The 22,677-nt window shown below is 46.5% G+C and overlaps 2 protein-coding genes across 4 annotated transcripts in view; both read right to left on the reverse strand.

Moving 5' to 3' along the window:
* Positions 1-1,973: 1,973 nt before the first annotated feature.
* Positions 1,974-21,260, reverse strand: LOC130871658 (syntaxin-2-like). Of its 2 annotated transcripts, none has more exons than XM_057765203.1 (8): positions 21,129-21,260; positions 16,865-16,938; positions 15,972-16,080; positions 15,372-15,445; positions 15,126-15,263; positions 12,989-13,099; positions 2,948-3,066; positions 1,974-2,739 (listed from the first exon to the last, which is right to left on the reverse strand). In XM_057765203.1, exons 2-8 carry the CDS (start codon positions 16,889-16,891, stop codon positions 2,727-2,729), a joined length of 591 nt encoding a protein of 196 aa, XP_057621186.1. In that variant the 5' UTR covers positions 16,892-16,938; positions 21,129-21,260; the 3' UTR covers positions 1,974-2,726. The 2 variants fall into 2 exon arrangements, with proteins under 2 accessions (XP_057621186.1, XP_057621187.1); XM_057765204.1 differs by lacking the exon at positions 21,129-21,260 and adding an exon at positions 19,003-19,075.
* Positions 18,151-22,677, reverse strand: part of LOC130871655 (uncharacterized protein KIAA1671-like) — a 76,037-nt gene continuing 71,510 nt past the window's right edge. Inside the window, exons 7-9 of one of the 2 annotated variants that reach the window (XM_057765197.1) lie at positions 21,129-21,263; positions 20,629-20,674; positions 18,407-18,546 (exon numbers count right to left, since the gene is read on the reverse strand). In XM_057765197.1, coding sequence (XP_057621180.1) covers positions 20,648-20,674; positions 21,129-21,263 — 162 coding nt within the window. In that variant the 3' untranslated portion in view covers positions 18,407-18,546; positions 20,629-20,647. Of the gene's footprint in view, positions 18,547-20,628; positions 20,675-21,128; positions 21,264-22,677 lie in introns of both variants that reach the window. The other variant, XM_057765196.1, reaches the window with a different exon arrangement.

A 22,677-nucleotide genomic window follows, 5' to 3' on the forward strand; every position in this document is an offset into this window, starting at 1 on the left:
GCACAAACCCGACCCCACTGGAAGCACACTCACGATATTCAGGTCAGTGGTGATCACAGATGTTCAGACGCACACTAAAAATCAAAATCTATAAAAATCACAGTCTACAGTCAAGTCCTCTGGAGCTAGCTAGCCAATGGTTTCACCGCAGCCTAAGAACAAAGTCTAGGCCCAGCTGGTGCCTAATATAGGCAGGCCTCTCTCATACATCACAATGGTTCCTTGTGAGGTCATGGAGCCATGCACCAATCACAGTTGACCAGAAGCCAGCATAGCTTTAGAGTTCTTTGCTCATGGCTCCTCCCACATCAATACCAAGATTCAGTGTAAGGGAGGTAGAGGTTATTTGGCTCAGCCTTGCAGAGGATCAGACCAGCATGGTGGTGGGCTCAGCTGGTGGCACTGGCAGCAGGGCCTCGGGCGAGGGCTTTCACTGCATAGACATCTCCTCACCCTTGAGCCTTTGAAATATCCTTGCCATCTAGGCCACTCCTGAAATTCTTTTCAGTGTCAAAACCACAAATCCCGGTTTCTCCTGAGTCAAGATCCCTAAAATCTTAAACTGATGAGGTTGATAGTTCGAAGTTAGTCTTCTGTCACGTCAATGACTGACATTTCTGGGGCCTTATGCCAAATCAGCAGGGCAGAGAGCTGGCTGTGTTGCCTGGTGGCCTAGGTTTACCTTCTGCATCGTTCCTATATAGAATGAGAAATATATAATAAGCAGATCATGTGACTACTTGATACTTATCTTTTCTACAAGCTGGGAGCTTTACTCTCTAACTTGTATCACACTCCAGGTATCCCGGACTCTGACCATACAGCCTCATCCCATCAGCTAAGCAGGGTTGGGCGCCAGGCATGTTGGCACACGTGGTAATCTTACCATATGGGGGTGAAGGCAGGAGGATCAGAAGTTTAAGGTCATCCCTAGACTATTAAGAACAACACGAGCTCCATGAGACCCTTTCTAAAAAAGGAAATGAAAACATTTTAATACATTCTCATAGCTTTGGATTCAGCAATGCTTTCTTATCCCAGCAGCATAGGCACACACCAGGTGAGAGAAGGCTGTTAAGGGAGAACCCAGAACAGACAGACCTGGGCGCTCACAGGGGAAGAAGAGCAGCAGCTTATGTTCAAAAACTCAGAAGGTGGAAGATAGACCCCTTGTTGTAACTCTGAGTCATGGAAAAAGGTCAACATCGACTCTGCTCCCCACCAAATGGGAGGGTTCAGGGTTTTATGTAGCCCAGGCTGGTGTCAGATTTACTATGTAGACAAAAATAGCCTGGAACCTTTGATCCTCCTGCCTTTGTCTCCCAACTCCTTGAACTGCAGGCACGATTCCATGCCTGGCACTGCCTTCAAAATTCTCTTCATTATTATTTTTAGTACTTTTTGTGTGTGTTCCTAGTGTATGTGTGTATGTTCCTATGTGTATGTGTGTTCCTATGTGCATGGGTGTTTGTTCCTACGTGTATGTGTGTGTTCCTATGTATATGTGTGTGTGAGTTCCTATGTGTGTATGTATTCGCAGCATGTGGCTATCAGAAGTACTTGCTATATATCATATCCAAAGCAGGCACTAAACTCATAGGAATCCTCCTGCCTCTACCTCCTCTGTGCTGCTGGTATTCCAGGTGTACTTCCCTATACCTGGTTTAATTTACTCTGCATTATGAAAAAAATAGTTTACTTAGTTTGTGTGAACAAAAATGTCTGAAAAGATGCTGTCTGGCTGTGAACAACAACAACAAAGCTCCTGGAAAGAGTCTGTGTTGTGTCTGAAGAGACAGACAGTCTAGGCAGAATTTCAATACTGTGCAGAGGTTTGAATTTGATAGGTCCAGCGACTAATTACTTTACCTTGTGCTAGTTCTAGCTCCTTGCCGCACTCAGTTCCTGAGTTTCTTCCTGTCTTCCTTCCCTCCTTTTTTTTTTTTTTTTTTTTTTTTTTTTTTGACATTTCAACACACACAGGGTTTGGTTGTCTAGTTTGGGCTGTCATGGAATTCACTCTGTAGACCAGGCTGGACTGGAACTCTGTAGATCCACCTTCCTCTGCTTCCTGGATGCTCGGATTAAAGGTGTCTGCCGCCACCACCCAACTGTCACTCTATCAAAACTAGTAACTCATGATAATAAACACCTCCTTGAAGCTATTAACTTAGCGGAACATTAGCTTCTCAAAACGGAGAGCTCTAAGAATGTCATCAGATCACCTGTTCGCCTGTAGAATAGCGCTCCCCACTTCTCGATGTACCTGCCGCTCTGGTGTGCCCACAAATGTATGGTAAAGTTGCCTCGACTTACGACTGTCTTTGTTGTGTAAAACTGCGCAAATCCTGTGAAAGGCTTCCACATTGGAACATGGAATTTTGGGGTAACCTAAATTTGTGTTCCTGGGGCGTGCTTACTCTAAATGACTCCAGAATAAACCATCTCTTATTCCCTTTAGGATGGGAGCTGAGGTGCTAATGTTGGCATTTCTTTATACCTGGGAGATCGATAACACAAGGCGTCCTCAGCCACCAAATCTTCATAGAAACATCGGGAACCCCATGTTCAACACAGTAATGTGGTGTGTTGGTTTTTTCCTGTTGCTGAGACAACAGTGACTTGAGGGGGTTGGAGGGTAGAGTCTGCTGTGGCCGTGGGAGCTGAAGGCGGCCTCTCACATGGCATTCACAGTCAGGAAGCAGAGAGCCTCTCCAGATGGAACTTTAGCCCCCGCTCCTATATTTTGGTTTGGAAACAAGGTCTCATGAAGCTTCACTGGCTTCACACTGTTAGTAGCCACGCAGAGCTGCACCTTCAAGGGTGGTCGCTGTGTCAATGACAGGTGATCTTTTATTTCCAGATAAAGCTTTGCAGCACACACTGGGCATGTGCAGGAATGCGCCCTCCCCATAGGAACAAGTGTGGCCTTCCTATAAATTCATACCTGTTCTTTGGTTTGAGAGAGCCCGGCTGTAGAGACGATGCCTCGCTTCTCCTTCCTGCTGCAGGTGATAAGTCCTTCTTCCCTCGCTTCTGTCTTGGCGTCTTCATTTTGGCTTTGCACTGGTCAAGAGGAGAATCCACTGAGATCCATCAGTCACTGGCCTGTAACCTCTCACAGAAGAATATGCTCACATCTTCCTCTATGTCAGAATGTATTGAATAACACTAAAGCTGTAAGGCTGAGAAGTTTTAATGATGGCAGTTAGTATAAGTCTGCCTATCTTAGCAGTTTGGCCGAGGCAAATTTTGGTTCTTGATTCCAAACCTTTTTGTTTCTTTTTATTTATTTACTTTGAGACAGAGTCTCTCAATGCAGCCCTGGCTATTGTGGAACTAGCTATGTGGACCAGGCTGGACTCAAACTCACAGAGTTCTGCTTGCCACTGGCACCCAACTGTTGGGATTAAAGGTGTGCATCCCACTACCCGGCTTTATTTCCATTTGAAATGCTAATATTAATTCACATCAGACATCACACTGTAAATGTGGCTGCATATCTCTCCACAAACATGCAGGTTAAGGAAAGAAAGCCACTGCAGAGCGCAAGGGTTTCAACAGTGTGCTGGCAACGTGATCCACAGAGATAAGGAACGAGGCCCATATCAGGAAGGAATACGGTGTTACTGCTCCTGGAATCAGGTTTGAGAACGAAGATGCAGAATTCATCTGTGAGATGAAAAGTCTGAACCAAGTCCACAGCAAGAAATGGGTCAGGAGCATGGAACGGTAGTGGGTCAGGTCCAGGTCCATCAAGTAAGCTCTATCAGTAGTGAGGGAAAGAGCAGAACAGCGGTCCCCAGTCCTTGCACACACAGCATCAGATGGTAGGGTGGTGTGCAGTCATGCCACGGCAGCGTTTTTGTTTGCTGTCAAAGGGTTTTACTGTTTTGAGTCACGAGGAATCAAAGTTTTCACACATGCCAGGCGAGGATTCCACCACTAAGCTGTGCCCCCTCCTGCCACTGCAGTGTGAGGGGACAGCATTTTATGAAGCCCATGTGAGGGAGTTGTGCCCTTTCCACAACCTGGAGTGTCTGGTATGTCCTTGGGCCTGATATACTTGATATGATTTAAATGCAGCCATGTTGTGTGGGTCTCTGCAAACACCACAGGCAGCAGGGTAACAGTCCAATGGTGGTTCAAACTTCAAGTTTGATGCCAAGTAGTTTATTTAAGGCATTTTTAGGCACAGCACAATTTGGTGAAGTTTCCTGATAATTCACTCAATCTCATGTGCACAGCAAATCTAAAGACGTGACCACATCAAAACTCTGTGTTAAGTACAAATGCCATCTTCTATAAAGATGGGTTCTATAGATTAACTAAGAAAACAAGTTCAATATGAGGGTCTGGGTGTAGTCTCGGCCACATAGGTAGCCCAAAGGTCACCAGGCTGTTAAACACATCTGTTCTCACCTTTCTGGGCAGAAAACCAGTTATAGCCTGTTGTTTTAAGGTCAGTAGAAGTCCATAGTGGCCGGGGGAATCCTGATCTTCCAGCTCAATTGAAGGTTTGCTGTGGCTCCTGGCAGGAGTGCTCCCCAATATCATGCCAACACTTCCAGGCCAGTAAAACTTAAGGTTGTGGGAACAGGAAGGAATTTTTTTTTCTAGGGAGTCACTAGGGTGTAATGAGTATACATATTGCCTTTTCCATCCTGCCTTGTTTCCTGGACCCATGGATCCTGGCTATGGGAGAAACTGTACCATATACTGGATGCTGATTCAAAGCATACAGCACCTTCTAGAGAACCCTGCCCCTGCCCTCCATGCTGCTGCCATCTAGCTGACACTGGAACTATGTCTTCAAAAGACCATCCCATCTTTCATCAGGTCAGCTCCCTCGGGATAGCAGAGAACAGGGCGAGACCAGGGGATTCTGTGATCATGGGCCCCATGAACTACACTTTCTACCTCCCCTTACCAGCCTACTGTACCTTAAGTCTGGTTATGGGTCTAGAGGCAGCTATTGGTGACCCCGAGGGGCATCAGTATTGTGTTGCCTGACATTTCCTTCACAGCTGGTTTAGAAGACAATGAAGAATGAACTTCCTCAGTCACTGGTGACAATGATAACATTTCAAGGGGAGGGGGTAATGAGGGTAGAGTGATTACCCCCCAGGTGAGATTAACCCTTGAGTACCTGAGAGTTCACAGTTCTCGGCCCAATAGAGTCCTCCCACACATCCCCATCTCAAGTCCCAGGATTCCATACTTTACCAATTAATGCCCTTGCCTAACTGCAGACACTGTCTGAGGCTGGGACTTGAGTATTTGCTGTAGTTCAGCCAACCTTATCATGTGGGCTGCTCTTTGATTTTCTGTAGCTTGAGGTCTATGGCTGCTGGAAAGATTCTCTTCCGGGACACACTTAGAAACTTTTATCCTGTTTCCTTTAATACTGGAGCCTGTCAATCTTATCACTAAATTCATTGTTGTCCTCAGCACGTGCTGAGAAGCTAGACCTTGGTTAACACAAAGCTCGTTCCTATCCTTTGTTAATTTACCAGAGATGCTGAGAGCAACTGACCATCACCATCACTTTCCTTATTTTGCAACTGTCCAAAGTTTCCTATACAGAACCACCAGACGCATTCCTGCTCATAATTGGTGAATCGGGATAATGGATGGCATTCTTCTCCTTAATTTGTAAAGTGTTCTCACCATGGGCTCTCAGTTCTCTCTGAGCTCCCAGAAGAGGCTTCATTAGCTGTAGCTGTTGGCAAATGGAAAAGCCTACGCCAGATACTTGAGTCACCCTTATCCTTCTGCTGCTCTGGATTCACTTCTGGTGCCAAAATCTGCAGTAGTCAGAGTTCTCCACAGTTACAGGACTTATAGAAGGAATATCTCTCTATATATACACACACAAGCAAACACACACACACAGAAACCCACATAATAAATCCCCATTTATCATACACATATATACAAACATATATGTGTATACATGCACATATATATATGGGTGCGTGTAAAACCCTAGAAAGGCAGGAATTTTAAGGAAGGGGAGAATCACAAGTTACAGCTGCAGAGACTGAAAGTTCCACTACAAGACAAGCTCCAGAAGGAAGAAGACAGGGAGGGGGCGGCACAGTTTCACAGAGAGGAAACTATTCCCTCCTCCTAAATCCAGGGTTTGTATAGATTCTTCTGTTGTTGTCTTACATTTGGTCTAACTGATCATGTCACCTGATCTCTGCGCTAAGCCTAGCTCCTGACCTGCATCTGTCCCTGCACACAGATAAGACAGTGACATCTGCAGGAAGAACAAAGGAGTGACAAGTATTCATTACAACTCTGCCAAAAGTAAGTGACAGAATGGGTAGAAAAGGAGAGATCGCTGGGCATCTTTCAAACTAGCTGAGGCTTGCTTCTCACAAAGCAAATGACAACAATGAAGGAAATGCCCAAGTGACTTCATGAGCGAGCGAGTGGACCACATTGCTGACCTTGGAATTTGTTTCGTCCAGACATTAATATATATATTAATACATTATATTAATTATATATTAATATATTAATATGTATATATATACACATATGCATGTCAGCACAAAGAAAGCACCTGCAAAGAATGCTTTTTCCCACAGCCAGATCACCAACAGTATGACCTAGAGAAGTTTCTACAGTGTGACCTTCAGCTGGGCCAAGATCCAGCCACTGGAAAGTCAACCAGCAGCAACTGAAGGCATGCTCACAGAGTCTGCTGGCACCCCAGTCAATAGAAGGTGAAAAGTTAGGAGCATGTGTATTCTGGTCATTCGCTTTGGACATGCAATCTCTGCAAAGCTATATTATTTTGGTGTGTATATTTGGTGGGAGAAATAGAGAAGGCAGAAGAGGGAGGGGGAAGACAGGACGAAGTGGCTGCTATCATTTTAACATTTGAAAAATATTAAACCAACATATAACAACTAACCAACACACGCAAGGTTCAGGAGCCTGAATACCAGTGAATTCCTGTTCTTTGCTCTTAGGTGCTGGATGCGGCATTTGCTGGGCTCCAATTTGTTTCCACTTCCCAACAGCAGCCTGATTTCCACCTGGTATGCACTTCTTTAGATACCATACCCCTGCCTTCTCGGTAAAACTCCCGAGCCTCCTCCAGCTAGAAGATCTAAAAGCTCTCTGGAGACTTTTGCTGTAAGCCTTCCTGAGGGTCCTGCCACAGGCAAGGTCCAAGCACACGACATAACTTTAAGAACCAACCCTGCATCCCCGAGACTTAGGCTTCTGAACCTAATAAAACACTGATGGAGGAGGCAAAGTTAACATAGTCCGGCCAAGCATGTGGAAATAGAAAGACCTGCTTCTTTGTAGGCTACCTGCCTTCTTCCAGGCACACTCTGCCAGCTTAACACCTCACTAAATAAAATGTCTTTTTGCTTTAGTGACCAGAATCTGTGTGTTTCCTTGCAACCAAAGTATATTAGCAGACAGCCAGTAACCTACAGGGAAAAACTTAGGGTATATACAATTGGCCATTTGCCATAAATAGAGTAAAATACAGCAGCGTTCTGTCTACATCGCAAAAGGTGAACCTCGTTATCTGTAGCGTATAGTGTAGAAACAGAGCTCCAGCTAACACTCAACATGATCTCTTTACTCTCAGCGACCAGATCCTAATTCCTCCTTTACCAGGAGCTGACTGACCTGCTTTAGAATAGCATTCTTTGTCATTTTCCCATGGGGCTCTCATTTTAAATCAATGTCACCATAACGGTTGTTTTGAAAAGACTTCTAGACTGGAGAGATGGCTCAACAGTCAACAACCCTGGCTGCTCTTCCAGAGGAAACAAAGTTTGATTCTCAGAACCCACTTGATGGCTCACAACCAACTGGAACTGCAGACCCAGGGCACTGAACACCCTCTTCTGACCTCCAAAAGCACTGCATGCACGTGTGGTGTAAGCAGACGTATATGTAAGCAAAACACCCATACGCATAAACAGAAATAAAATAAGAATAAGCTTGGGTGAGTTTGCTGGACCCCTAGTCTGAATTTCCAACTTGTCTGGTAGTATATGAGACACAAGTACAGTGAACGTAGTTCTTTGGCACAGAGGAGCAGAAACATAACCAAGAATGACTCATCTCTGCATGGCCACCCTTCCGAGAACCAATGGGAACACCACATACTTCCAAGAACAACATAAAGGCCACACAAAGTGTCACGTGTCTACAATCACAGCACTCCAGGAGTGGATGGAGGATAAGGATTTCAAGGCCAGCCTCAGCTACATAGCAAGATCAGGCCAGCCTGAGCTACAGGAAACCCTGTTTCAAAAATTCCAAAACAAGGGTCTAGAGAGATGGATCAGCAATTAAGAACCCTTGCTTCTCTTACACAGATGGTTTCATAACTACCTGTAAGACTTCCTCTGACCCCTGTTGACACACACACACACACACACATACACACATGAATACACCCATACATAACATGAATCAAAACAAATCTTTAAAAGCATTCTAAAACAAAACATGGCAATAAAAAGATAATAATACAAAGAGACAGAGCTGGTGAGTTGAGCTTGGAAAAACTAGAAGAAAATTTTAATCCTTCTCTGTTTTGCAGACACAGATTTCCTGCATGGAACAATGAATCAGTTCTAGAAATGGAACTGGTGATGGTTGCACAGCTTTAAGATTCTATTTCATGCCTCTAAGAGCTATGAGCTGAAATGTATTTAAACTGATAAATGTTGTATTTCACCTACTTTATCACAATGATTTTTTTTAAGCTTTCTGATGAAATCTAGTAGCAATCAGAGTTTGAGAACAGTCATAAAGGGGCAAAGACACTTTTTTCTCAAAATAGTTGGGTGGTATTTATCTGAAGATGTGCAACATTGTACTCTTTGATTTATTCCTCTTCTAGGAAATTTTCTAATAAAAATTTTTGTGAAAATGATCATAATTCCAGCACGACTTCAACACTCTGAGGCTGTTCATGGTTTTGAAGACAGATGTCGCTCTCCAATCAAGGCTGCCCTACAACCTGAAATCATTCAGCTCAGGACTCATAAGCGTGAGATTCCAGGTGTGTGTCATCACACCTGAATCCTAGTATGATTTTTTAAAGCCAAAGATTTAAAGTTTGAGCTTGAGCATAGTGGATTTGTGAAGTAATTTATTATATATTCACATAACCAAGTGCTAGGAGGGTATTTAAAATTATAGTGTGGAAGAATATTTAATAATCTAGAAGTGTTTCAGTATAATGCTAGTGAAAAAGACATGGAGTTTAGCATGACTGAGTTCTGGGTGTGTGGTCTGGTGTGTGCTCTTACCTTGTCTAGCCATCTTTTCCTCTGATTGGTGTAGTTGGGGCTGTCTGTGTCTCTGGTGATCAATCTTCCAGGTGCCAGTGAATCCAAGGCTCCGATGGTTGCTCCTCATGGTACAGTCAGGGCCATGGTTCCAGTCAAACCGTTGGTCACTCTGTTCCTGGAGGTCACTCAGTGGTGGCTCTGCAATACCAGGGGTTATTTTGGCCTGCTCCCATGGAGATTGTTTTCTTGGGGCTGTTTATGCTGAGGTTACTGCCTTGGGCCTACTCTGGAAGAGGTGGCTGGTTCCGGCCTGCTCCAGTAGATATTGCTAGCTCAGGCCTGCTACCTCAGAGGTTGTTTATTCATGCCCAGTCTGACATAGGACTCTGGTTTGGGGCTGCTCCCTCAACAGTGGCTCCCTTGTACCTGCTTCTGTGGAGGTTGTTGCCTCAGGCCTGCTCTGGCAGGGGTCACTGACTCAAGCCTGCTCCTGTGGAGGTTGCTGCTTGGGGCCTGCTCAGGCTGAGGTAGCTGGCTCAGGCCTGTTTCCATAGATGTCCCTGGCCTGGGCCCCCTCCTGCAGAGGTCCCTGGTTTGAACCCCGTCCTGCAGATGTCTCTGGCTCAGGCCTACTCCCTCAGTAGTTGCTCCCTTGTCAGGTTAATTTAAATTATAAGAACTATTTAGGAACAAGGCTAAGCTAGGGCTGATATAATATAGCATTATTATATTCATGATGGAGGAAGGTCATTGGTTAAATAATAAAGAAACTGCCTAGGCCCATTTATAGGCCAGCCCTTAGGTGGGTGGAGTAAACAGACAGGATGCTGGGAGAAAGAAGCCGAGTAGGGAGTCGCCATGATTCTCCCACTCCAGACAGACGCAGGTTAAGATCTTTCCTGGTAAGCCAGCTCGTGGTACTACACAGAATATTAGAAATGGGTTAGATCAATATGTAAGAGCTAGCCAATAAAAGGTTGGAACTAATGGGCCAGGCAGTGATTAAAAGAATACAGTTTCCGTGTAATTATTTCGGGGGAGACCCTGTTAATTGCTTCTATCCCAATATGGTATGATAGACCACGCCCTCCTGAAAGGTTGCTGTGAACACCCTCAAAAAATTGCTTCACTCAACTGCCCACTGAGATGAACCTGGCACACAGGTTATACCGTGAAAGACATGAATAACAGTGCCCCCATTCAGCAGGAAGCAGTTTGGAGAGAAAAAACTGCGCCCATATTCCCAAATATTGTTTATAAATGTTCTTTTACATTTAAAGGGGGAAATGATATAGGTATGAATAATTTGCATTGGTATGGATTTTAAGGTCAATTTTGTTATATGTATATGTATTTCTGATCTTGATTAAGGTATTGTGATTGTGTAGTTCATTTAAAAATGTAATGTATAATTAGGAAATATAGGTTGCTAATGGATAATCATAAATAATAGTCAAGCTTGTAGTCACGTTAGTTAGATTTTCTAGATATATAGAGATATATTTCAATTAGGCATTCTTCATATCTTTCAAAGACTACAGAACATGGCATTTAATGTTTTAATAACTTAGGGCTTTTCATGACAATGAGACACGTCTGCTCCTGGCAGCACCAGTCTACTTCAAGAGGATGATGGGCATCGAAGAGGCTCCTTAAGGAGTTTGATAGCCATTTGGGCAAGAAACTGCTCTTGCCTGGACTGTTGCATAAACTGGACACAGAGAACCCGCAGAAAGAGGACTGCTGAACTTGCCTAAAGGTGAGATGGTCTTTCGGGGTTCCTGACTCATGAAAGAGTCTATGAGACATTCTGCAGGACACAACAGAAAGTGACTAAACTCTCGTTGGAATTTCCTGCTTGATGAAAATGTCTGCTGGATACTATGGGCCTGTAGGCTGAAGATGGATGCCCCAACAATACAAAAGAACTTTGGGTGACTGTCCAGGCAGCAAGATGTCTCTGTCATTTCTAGAGTTTTCTTATTTCTTGTTTACTTAGGTAATATTATATCCTTCTGGAGTCTTTGATGGAGTTGAAGAATGGTTAGTTATAGTTACAGTTTTCCATTGTTATGATAAAAGATAAAATAGATATAAGTATTGTAACTGTAATTCTTGCTTTATAACTGTTTTGTTATATGTAATTTTACTATGTTAAAGTGAAAGCCTTTTTTGTTTAAACAGAAAAAGGGGAAATGATGGAGGAAGGTCATTGGTTAAATAATAAAGAAACTGCCTAGGCCCATTTATAGGCCAGCCCTTAGGTGGGTGGAGTAAACAGACAGGATGCTGGGAGAAAGAAGCCGAGTAGGGAGTCGCCATGATTCTCCCACTCCAGACAGACGCAGGTTAAGATCTTTCCTGGTAAGCCAGCTCGTGGTACTACACAGAATATTAGAAATGGGCTAGATCAATATGTAAGAGCTAGCCAATAAAAGGTTGGAACTAATGGGCCAGGCAGTGATTAAAAGAATACAGTTTCCGTGTAATTATTTCGGGGCATAAGGTAGCCATGCGGGCGGCTGGGTGCCGGGGACGCAGCCCCGCCGCTTTTATTCCAACATATTCATAATAAGTCTCTGTGTCATTATTTGGGAGCTTGTAGCCCCGATGAGAAAGTACTCCTTCCCTATGGTTTCTCCCATAGCCAGGATTCATGAGTCCAGGAATCCAGGGGTGGAAATGGGAATTGTTTCACTCATTATCACTCCTAACTACCCACTAGGAAATTATTTGCTTCCTGTTCCTGAGATCTTAAGTTCTGCTAGCTTACAAGTTTTGGGAGCTCAGGCTTCCCCCTCATTATTCTGGGTTTCTGGTGCCTTAGACATTCTTAGCCAACATGCTAAGAAAGGGAAGACAGCATTGGGAGGGATGACAGATTACCAAGAAGAAACTGGATTGCTTCTTCACAATGGAGAAAAGGAAGATTACGTCTGCAGTGCAGGAGATCCCTAGGGCATCTCTCGGTGCTACCATGTCCTGTGATTAAAGTCAATGGGAAACGACCACAACCTAATCCAGGCAGGATGAGAAAGGGCACAGATCCTTCAGAAATGAAGGTATGGGTCACTCCTGCAGGAGAAGAAGCAAGACCTACCTACATTCTTATTTATGGTGGAGGAAATACAGAATGGGTAGGAGAGTAAGCTACTCATATCAGCCAAGGCCATGTGACCATTACAGGAATGAGGATTATTAGCAGCAACACGAAACCTCATGGAACCCCCTCAAGCTAGCAGAGTACATCCAGACTCTGCACCAGTTACATTCCCTTGGGACAGCGTGGATACAAGACAGAAGCCTAAGCAAAGGGACATCTGCCTTTGAGACTGCCTTCCAGGGGTCCTACGCAGACACTAGGTCCACCCATAGGTTCAGACAGCCAGTCACCTTACAGAGTGAACAGCTGTCACATACAATGTGTCATCAATTTAAGTGAAACCCAAATCCCACCACCTTGTCATCCCCCGCCCAGATGATGGCAAAAGGGAACAGAATTCAAAGGAGGCAAGTCAGTCCTGACTTGAGGTGCTAAAGGGTTTAAATTACGACACTAAATATATCAACTTAGGAATTTTTAGTGAAAAGAATTATTTTGATTTTTAAAAAAGACATGTATTTAAGGCATTTCACTTCTTCCATGGCTAGAGATCAAGAGAAGAGAAACCAAAGGATGGCTCGGTCCTCAGAGCACAACTCACCCGCCTGGCTTTGCTCTGATATTTGATGGCTTTCTTGGTTTCTTCCTTGGCGTGTTCGACGTAGTCGGCAGCATTCATCACATTTCTCTCGATGTTGTTGACCATTTCACCCTGAAAACAAGTTTCAAGCTCAGCAAACGTCAAGTCGCTCTCTCATGTCTCCCGAGACAGCTCTCAGGTAAGCCCAGCACGAGAGGGATGGAGACAGGATCCCTCACGGTTACAAAGTGGTGCAGACACGCCAGCAAACGCAACCCAATTCCTGTTTCAGGAGCAGCTGAAAGGGGCGGTGGCAGCAAGGACAGGTGAATGATGACCTGACATGTCTTCACAGATGACAGGTGAAGACTATCCACAGATGAGCGATGACCTGACATGTCTTCACAGACGCACAGTGAAGGGAGGGCTGCAAGCTCAGGTTAGTCTCATGTTTTACCCTCAGTAAAACATCCCACACGCAAAGGATGATGTCTTTTCTAACAGGCAGAAACCCACTACTGCTTATCTTTACAATATCAGCGAACTAAGTACAGCCTCCAGGTGACAATGAATTGATGGTCAAAGATGACAATGGGAGGAGAGTCCACAGCACGTGTGGGGAGGTGCATTACCTGGGTCCTGTCCGGGAGGAGACCGAGTCTGCAGCAGCCAATAGCAAAGCATTGGAGAAGGATGGATAGGTGACTATCATTCACAAGCAAATGCACTAGCAAGTCCTGATTCTGGGTTTCTGTGTTACCAACCTAACACAACGGCAGATGTCTAAAAGGTAACGGGAAGTGAGGCCACCTCTGGTGGCTTGTCCTAATGAAGCTTCCCACCACACATTAGGTATGAAGTGATTATAACTAAAGCCTGAGCCGTACAAAGCTTTGGGATTTCAAAATCGATCTACCATCACACAACTACTTCCCTCTGAGTCCGAAAGTCACCAGATGCCCCACTCCACAGTTCTTAGACCAAGTGGCAACTGGTCCATCCCAGGTCAAAGAAAACCATACGTGTCCGTCAGTGCTAATCCCTGCCCACAGATACCCACTCCAACCCACCAGTGCCTACCCTTGCCTCTCCATAACTGTTGGCATCCTCCACAGGTATCTGGTACGTGAGCTTTTTCACAGGTTTTTACGATAAAGTTTATCAAAATAAACACCATTCAAGGCATGTGGGGATGAATCCTAAACCCTTGACATATCTAGGCATCAGAGAACGTCACTAGCTATCAGCCAAGGGACTCTGACAGCTGCCTCAGAAAGGTGGTGACGAACAAAAGCTTGTCTCGCTGGAGGCCAGCTGCACCCTAGCCTGTCCCAGATGCTCCTGAGGGATCTGAAAACCCTGGAAGACTGGTTCCGTCTCTGTAGGTTCCCACTGCAACTGAGTCAGTATGGACACATCGGCCATGCACACACAACTTGATGTTATACTTGCACACACTCTGGTCATCCCTGCCTGAGCTGCACAGCAGGCAAGAACACCATAGAGTGAGGTGGGCTCTGGTCAGTCTCAGTGATTTTACCCTCAAGGTTAGTCTTTAAGTACTATCCTGATCCTTGTTTCGGTTTTTCGAGACAGGGTTTCTCTGTAGCTTTGGAGCCTGTCCTGGAACTCGCTATGTAGACTAGGCTGGCCTCGAACTCACAGACATGTGCCTGCCTCTGCCTCCCAAGTGCTGGGATTAAAGGTGTGTGTCACCACAGCCTGGTGCTCAGTCATTCTTGGAGTCAACAGCCCCAAGAGGGGAAGACCAATGTCCCCACAGTCCTGCCAATTTCAGGGTGGTTGGCTTGGCCACCTCCTTCCTCTGTGAGCACTGTTATATGTAACTGAGGTCACATGATGTGTGTTCACATTTATTACATGTATTCATATCCGTGGCTGTAGTAAGGTTTCTGTATATCCTTAAACCCACCACAGACATTTGAAGGTTTCATTATTCTCCAGCACCTGGTGCTGCCTGTGGCTCTCTACCTAAGCAGCTGGCCAGCGAGCATGGCTCCTGTAACTGACTAGTGGCCTATGGAGGAAGTGTCCACTTAGGTTTCAGTTAAGCATTCACCACAAACAGCACCTGATTCGAGACTGGATACCTAGCCCTGGCTTCCCTGGCCAGAGCATGGGGAAGATGCCTCATTACCTGGGTCTCCACAAACATGGCCATATTCATGAACATCTCGTGTAGCTCTCGGATGCTGCTCTCCAGCTTCATGATGTCTTTGTGACGTGACTCGATCTCGTTGAGAGCTTGCCTAGTAATTTGTGAATCCGATATAATCTTTGGAAGGCAGAAGAAAAAGTATTACTAACTCCAGGCTGGCTGGTAAGTTAAAGGCAAAAGTGCCCGTCTACATTAAGTGTGTTGATGTACGGCTGTGGCACTCACATCCGAGATGAAGATGGACGGCTTCCCGCTCTCCAGCATCTCCTCCAGCTCATTGTCTGTGGTGGTCCTCCCAGCTGAGGGGCAATGGGAACTGCACTGAGGATGCAGCGTGGGACGCAGCCAGGGATCGTCAACTAAGGGATCACTAAGCTCTGACTGAGCCATTAGCCTCATCCACAGAGTTTCCCTGCCCTTTCTAAGATCCCTTCCTGGGCAGGCTAATGTGGCGGAAATGTGACCGCAATGTGTCACAAACCCACCCTGGTATTACAGAGGAGTAGCCGTGCCTCTCCTACAGGTTCACCACAGGCTTCAGGACAGAAGCAGCTAGCCTGAAGGTGGCATGTGACAAACACATGGAGGTCATCTCCCAGCCAGGCAGGAGGGGCTGCAGCATACAGAAGCGCCTCAAGCTTTGCATATGTGACTGATGTACAAGCGCCAGCAGCTATGAGCAACTCAGCACCGGCTCCCCACCCCCAACTCTGAACACATCTGGCTGACACTAGGCCCAGGCATTAGAAAAGGGTTTCCGGTTTATGGTGCAGCTGAAGGTGTGAAGGATCCTTGAAGAGTGTCTGCCACACTCTCCCTACTCACTGATCTCTAGCTGGCGCTGGACGCGGCCTTTGCTTCGCTCCCGAAACAGGATTTGCGCTTCGTTGTATTCTGTCATGACGTCCACAAATTTCCGTGACAGCACCGAGTGCTAGAACATGGAAAACACGGTGTTAGTGTATGAGAGTCATTCCTTCCTTTGTAAGAGGTAAAACCTATGACTGGAAAGCTCAGACCGTTACTCTTTTTCAGTAGAAAATAAGAGCAAAAGCAGCAATGGAAGCTGTATGACCTGAGGTCACCAGGCCGTAATAACACACACCTATAATCCCAGCACTCAGGAGGGAGAGGCAGGCAGATCTCTGCGTTTAAGGTCAGCCTGGTCTACACAGTGAGCTCCAGGCCAACTAGGACTACATAGTGAGACTATGTCTCAAAAAAACAAAACAAAATGCCACCAACAAATAATCTGGGGCCTACAGCAGTCAGCTGACTTCTGGAGGTGAGCATTATGGGAAGCTGAATCCAGCTGGCAGGCACATGGACTGCCTTGAGCTGGCAGGCTTGTTCACACAGCACTGAACTTCCCAGGTCTCAACCATAAACCCCCAAACAATTAAGACCAAACCACTAACATCCAGATGATTCAGCTGGTCCCCTGCTCTGCAGCACAGACTGTGTGGGTTTCTGAGGTGTCATTTCACAGTGAAGAGATGCAACCCATGTGCAGACAGACAGTGAGGGAGGGCAGACATGACAAAAAGATGCAACAGCTAGGCTCAGATGTGGCTCAATGACAGAGCTCTTGCTGAGCACATGCAGGGCACCAGATTCAATTCCCAGCACAATAAACAAATGGAATTGCTTTGGATTTGGACAAAGGGAGATGCTGTTCTTCCACATCGCCTCAATCTAACTGAGGCTGGAAGGCTGACCTGGGTCCTTCGTATCCGCAGGTCCATTGACGTTCAGTTCCCACTCTCGTCCTGATCACAACTCTGCTCGATAGCTAGAAGGAAGCAGGGCAGAGTCACCCAAGTATGACAGCAGTCTCAGGATGGCCTCAATTTTCCCCATAAAACTAAAGAACAGGTGATATCTTAAAATCATCCTCTAAAGCAGTGGCTCTCAACCTTCCTAATGCTGAGACCCTTTAATACAGTTCCTCATGTTGTACTGACTCCTAACCATAACATCATTTTTGTTATTACTTTATAACTGCAATTTTGCTACTGTTGTGAATTGTAATGTAAATACCTGATATGCAGGCTGTCTAATATGTGACCCCTATGAAAGGGTTATTTGACCCCCAAAGAGGTCAAGACCCACAGGTTGAGAATCACTGTTCTAGTTACCAAAAGAAATGTTTATAACACTGTACACATAGGTATTCAATGACAGACATGTAGACAGACATGCACAAACTTGTGTGTACACACATTAACACCCATGTAAACACATATATACAAATACCAACATACAAGTATGCACATACTTGCATACATATAATGTATGCATACACACCCAAATCATAAATACATGTATATAGAAAAATGCATAAAAAACCAAACACATACACAAATATGCATACAGGTGTGTGGTTGTGCAGGGGCCTTGTGTGTTTGTATTTATGCATTTGTGTGTTTGTGTTCGTATGTATGCGTTTGTATGTCCACATTTGTCTCTGTTGCTCTGGCTGTTTGCATGTGTGTGCATCGGTGTTTGTAAGTAGTTGGTGTGTATTTGGGGTGTGCCAGGTGTCTTTAAACACCCAGTCACTGTAATGAGTCTGAATTAGATATTGAGTGGTTGTATTCTTGGGAACAACATTGTTTTTAAGGTGCACACTCTCAGGGTCCGCCTTGAGATCAGTGGGGAGCACACTAGGACCTGGGCAACATGTCTGCCACCATGAAGTTGCTGTCCCTGAGAAGAGGGTGTGACATGCAGAGATGAGATTTTTGCTCCTTTTGATGTGTCTCTGTGAGTTAAACACGTCTTCCTCACAGATCAAGGAAGGCAACTTCTATTTAAGTACTGTGCAGAAAGCCACAACCCTCACCCAGGCCAGGTGTCATGCTGAACGCAGAGCCCCATGGTCTCAGCTGGGCTGATGTCAAGTGTGTGCCGGCTGGAACTGCAGGTAGGGGGTGCTGCAGAGAGCCCTCCCTCCCCTGCTGCTCAGCCAGTGTCCCTCCCACCTCCCACCACAGACCTGGGATAGAACCTTGGGAGTGGAGAAGGAGGGGACCACAATGCAGCCCCTCCCTGATCTCTCCAATGGTATTTCGTGGATGGTAGTATAAGTGTGCATCTCTCTACTGCTGTGGGGGTGGGGGGGTCAAGGTTGGGTTTTGGGAGTCATGAAAGCCCTAGTTTGGAATTAAAGCAAGTGACATGGATTTGGAATTGTCCGGAGGCTCACGGGTCACTTCACCGCACCCAGCCTTTTCAGCAGTTTCTTGCCTCTGGAGAGCAGCCCTTTTTTCTTTTTCGAGGACATTTCCCTGCCTCTCCCAGGACTACCAGAACCCATAGATGACGTAGGTGACCCCGAATGGAGATGGGCTGTGGGGGATGGAGCTCTCCTTGCTGTCCCTGAACCCTCGGGAGGAACCTAGTAGGTACATTGCGACAGTTTTATTGGGTGTGTCAGTGCCAACAACAATTCACTCGGTAACGCGTACTGCCCCATCTCCCGCCAGCCAGGGGAAAGGGTGGTGGTTCGTTTCTTCTTTCAATTTTTAAAGTATGCCATGTTCAGCAAGTCCGGTTTTATCCCATGCTTTTTCAGACCCAGGCCAGCTGGCCTTGGTGAGTTCCTGATAGAACATCCCCATTGTCTCAGTGTGTGGGTGCACCCCTCGCGGTCCTAAGTTCCTTGCTCGTGCTCTGTCTCCTGCTCATGATCTGGCATACTTTAAAAATTGAAAGAAGAAACATGGGATAAAACCGGACTTGCTGAACATAATGGACAATGAGGACTACTGAGAACTCAAGAACAATGGCAATGGGTTTTTGATCCTACTGCACGTACTGGCTTTGTGGGAGCTTAGGCAGTTTGGATGCTCACCTTACTAGACCTGGATGGAGGTGGCTGGTCCTTGGACTTCCCACAGGGCAGGGAACCCGGATTACTCTTAGGGATGATGAGGGAGGGGGACTTGATGGGGGAGGGGGAGGGAAATGGGAGGTGGTGACGGGGAGAAGGCAGAAATCTTTAATAAATAAATAAACAATAAAAAGATCTGAAAAAAATAAATTAAGCAAGCAATTAAAAAAATAAAGTATGCCATGAGAAGTACACGCCCGCTCCCAAGCCCCCTCTGAGAGAGAGGCTGGCCTCGATGGGCTTTCGCTGTCTGTGTCTTGGGAGACAGGGTGGCCATCGCTTTGGCAAAGAAAGCCAGGTCATAATTTACTCTGAAAATTCAGACTAAAAGCAGGGGAAGTTATTGTCAATCAGATGGATAGGCAAGGTGGCCGAGTACCCATCAATCATTGTAAAGCAAAAGCTCTCAATGGGAATTTGGATGGATCGTGAACTAGGTGGGTAGATAAGACCCTGCCATGGTGGAGTGAGCCCTTGGGTCAGTTAGAATCCTACAGAAAGTTTGGGAATGGCACACTGTTTGAAAGAAAAAAAACTGAAATGAACCTTAATTGCAATCTAAGGAAGCTCAGAGGCCCTTCTTCTCACGGTTTCCAAAGAGAGGTATGTTTTCCCCAGCACGTGGTGGGCTTTGAAAGACTATTAGGTGGGGAAAAAAGCTAACCAACAGTGTTTTGAAGGGATGGAATTTGATTAAGGGACATAGAGTGCCAATTTAACTTCATTCTGCAGCTAGGCACACACCTGAGCATGGCCAGTAATTGCCAGGCCTCTGGTTCTCTAAACTCCCCAGGGCAGAACTAGGCAAGTGAGAGCTGGCCACTCAGTGGGCGCATACACCATGCAAGGCAAGGGGGCCCCAAGCTTGCTTGGATTGAAAATCAAGGTCTAACTCTAATGGATAACACCTAGGGCGCACCTCAAAGCACACCTGAAGATACCACGGGACCAGCTAGTGCAGTCTCAGGAACTGCTACGTCGGGAGACAGTATCGCATTGGTAGGCCAGCACCTCTCTCTCACCTCCATGAGCTCTGAACAATTGTGCTTTGAGGAGAGGGAACACCTGCTCCTAAGGCCAAGGTGCTGCAGCTGGGTGTTCCGGCCAGCTTTGGCACGCCCAGAGCCAAGGCTGCCCTTCAGGGCTTGACCTGGGATTAAAGTTTTGGCTGTTAGTGTGAGTCAAGCTTGCTCACAGTAAACACGTGGATCGGGTTGTGCTTTTCCCGAGGGTGGCTAACAATGCAACAGGCAGTTTTCCTTTTGAGTACACGCTGGCGCACTCTGTGTAAACAAACGGCTTTAAGAAATATGTTCCCAAGGTTGGCCTTTCCCGTATTCTCAATGGACATATTTAAAAATGATTGTTCAAGATGATTCGTTTCACTATGAATTCAGTTGCTGGGCAACTGAGACCAGGTGAGATAGCCTATAATACTTTAGGTCCAATGGGTTTTTTTGAGACATATTTCTTTTCTCTCTCTTTCTCTTTCTTTAAGCCCACATTGAAGTCTTAAGACTACCACGCTGTCCGCTTAGGGTAGCTTAAGTCGGTATCTCTCTAAGGTGTCTTCGGTTGCTCAATTACGTGAAGGCTACATGCCTGATTAGGGTGTGAAATGAACACTCTTCTTCTATGTCCAAGCAGATGAGCGAAGAGATAAAAACATATACATAAAATACAACAGATAAGAACTCGCAGTGATGGCGAAATGTGAAGATGAGACACTCAAGAGAATGCAGTCTCAGGCAGGCGTGCTACGCTGCAGAAGCCCTGCCATCTAAGCCCTAAGGGGGTGGCCAGTGGCATTTGGGTCCCCAAACCTCACTCTCTGTCAGCTGAACTGTGCACCTATTGTAGAGGCCAAGGAAGGCCTCTGACTGACTGAAACCAAAGGGTCCTTCTGTGGGACACCAACATACAAGTTGGAGCTAAGCACTTGCGGGCACAATGGCCAAAGAAGGAGAGGGGAACAAAATCAGGGCAGATGCTGGTGGGAACCAAGTCATGAAAGCAGCAATGCAAAGATTGCGCCAGACCGCAGAGAGGGGAAGAGGCAGGCAGGCAGGCTAAGGGGGCTGGCTTACCCTTTTGGCCTTGGAGCGCATGGGTGGGTCCTGGGAGTAGTGGGATGGAGCATCAGAAAGGTGGACCTCCACATCGTCAGGCACTTCTTCCAAGAAGTTGGAGGGCACAAGGCCTTTCTGCCCATTCAGCTCTCCCTGTAAACAAAGGGTGGAGAAAGGGTCAAGGAAGCCACTTCATTTTCCAGAACCTATTTCTCCCACAAGGACACCCTACTTAAGAGGACAGATGTGACCAGTTGATCCAAGTGGTATCTCAGAGACTGGGGGTGGGTGCTCATGTAGTTCAGGGCCTTCAGTGGCACCGATCTTCCCGCCTCCACTTCCCAAGCACTGGGTCACGTGCTCAGGCCACTGCACCTGGTGAGAGGGTCTGCCTGAGCTGCACAAAGCGGGGACTCAGGTGTCACAGAAGCTCACAGGGAAGGTTCTGCGAGGCCACAGTGAGACGAGGCCTCTGTGAGCCAGGGACAAAAGCTTCCCAGCACCTTGATCTTCAATTTGGTCCCAGAACCGCCATGGGGCGGAGTCTTCCGGTACTCAGAACCTTGCGGGGCAGGCAGGGCCTAGCCTAAGCCAGGCTTCTCCATGCTTGCTCACCTGGGACTCTGACAGGCTACAGTCCAGCAACTCTTCCAGTCATTAGAGAAGGAGGATTGCTTCCCGGAGGTGACGTCTCACCAGAGCACACAAGGACGGCAGCGCCTTGTGTTAACAAAGCCACTTCAATACACAGCAGCTGCCTCCCACAAGGAGACAACATTGGCAGAAAGCATCAGGTCTTCCTGCAGGGCATTTCTTCTGTTTCTGCTTAAAGTTCTTTTCTGCATTTATCTATCTGCGCACATGTGGAGGTCAGAGGTCAAACTCAGTCTCTTCTCCCACCACGTGCATTCCAGGGACAGAACTCGGGTCTGGCAGCAAGCACCTTTACCCGACGGAGTCATCGAGCATGTCCTTATTCTGTCTGGACTGCCGCATATTGTGTGTAGTTATGGAGTCCGGTGTGACGTGTCGGCATGAGTACACAACACAACACACTAGTGTCCACTCAGGCAATGGGTGTCCCCAGCTATCTGGAAATGCACAGACCGCCGCTGTCACCATGATCCTGCTATACTGCCTGTTGGAAGCAATTCCGCCCCCAGTTGCACCCCTGGACCCTGCGCGTTCTCCATCTCCCCCAGCTCTAGAAGCCTCCATCTGCCTCTGCAAGAGAACTCACTGAGCAGAAACAACTCAAATCAAATTTCTGACACCTTCACATCTGCCCCAAGAAAGACAAATGTTTACTCTGACGTATTTAAATTGTAGTCTCCAGGCACCAATCACAAGGACGGACACAGAGACTCCCTCCATATCCCCTTAGGAACTGTTTTGTCCCCATGCCCTATGGTCCCGCCCCCCCATTACTCTCCCTTCCTTTCCAGGCCTGGAAACTCAGCATAGGCCCAGCCTAGAGAAGACACTCGGTACTTGCACAGTTAGCCAGCTGCTGGGCCAGTGAACGGTGGACAGATGGCCTCTCAGAAAAGGAGATGCTGGGCCAGGG

The sequence above is a fragment of the Chionomys nivalis genome, chromosome 3 (genome assembly GCF_950005125.1).
Source record: "Chionomys nivalis chromosome 3, mChiNiv1.1, whole genome shotgun sequence".
Taxonomy (NCBI): Eukaryota; Metazoa; Chordata; class Mammalia; order Rodentia; family Cricetidae; genus Chionomys; species Chionomys nivalis.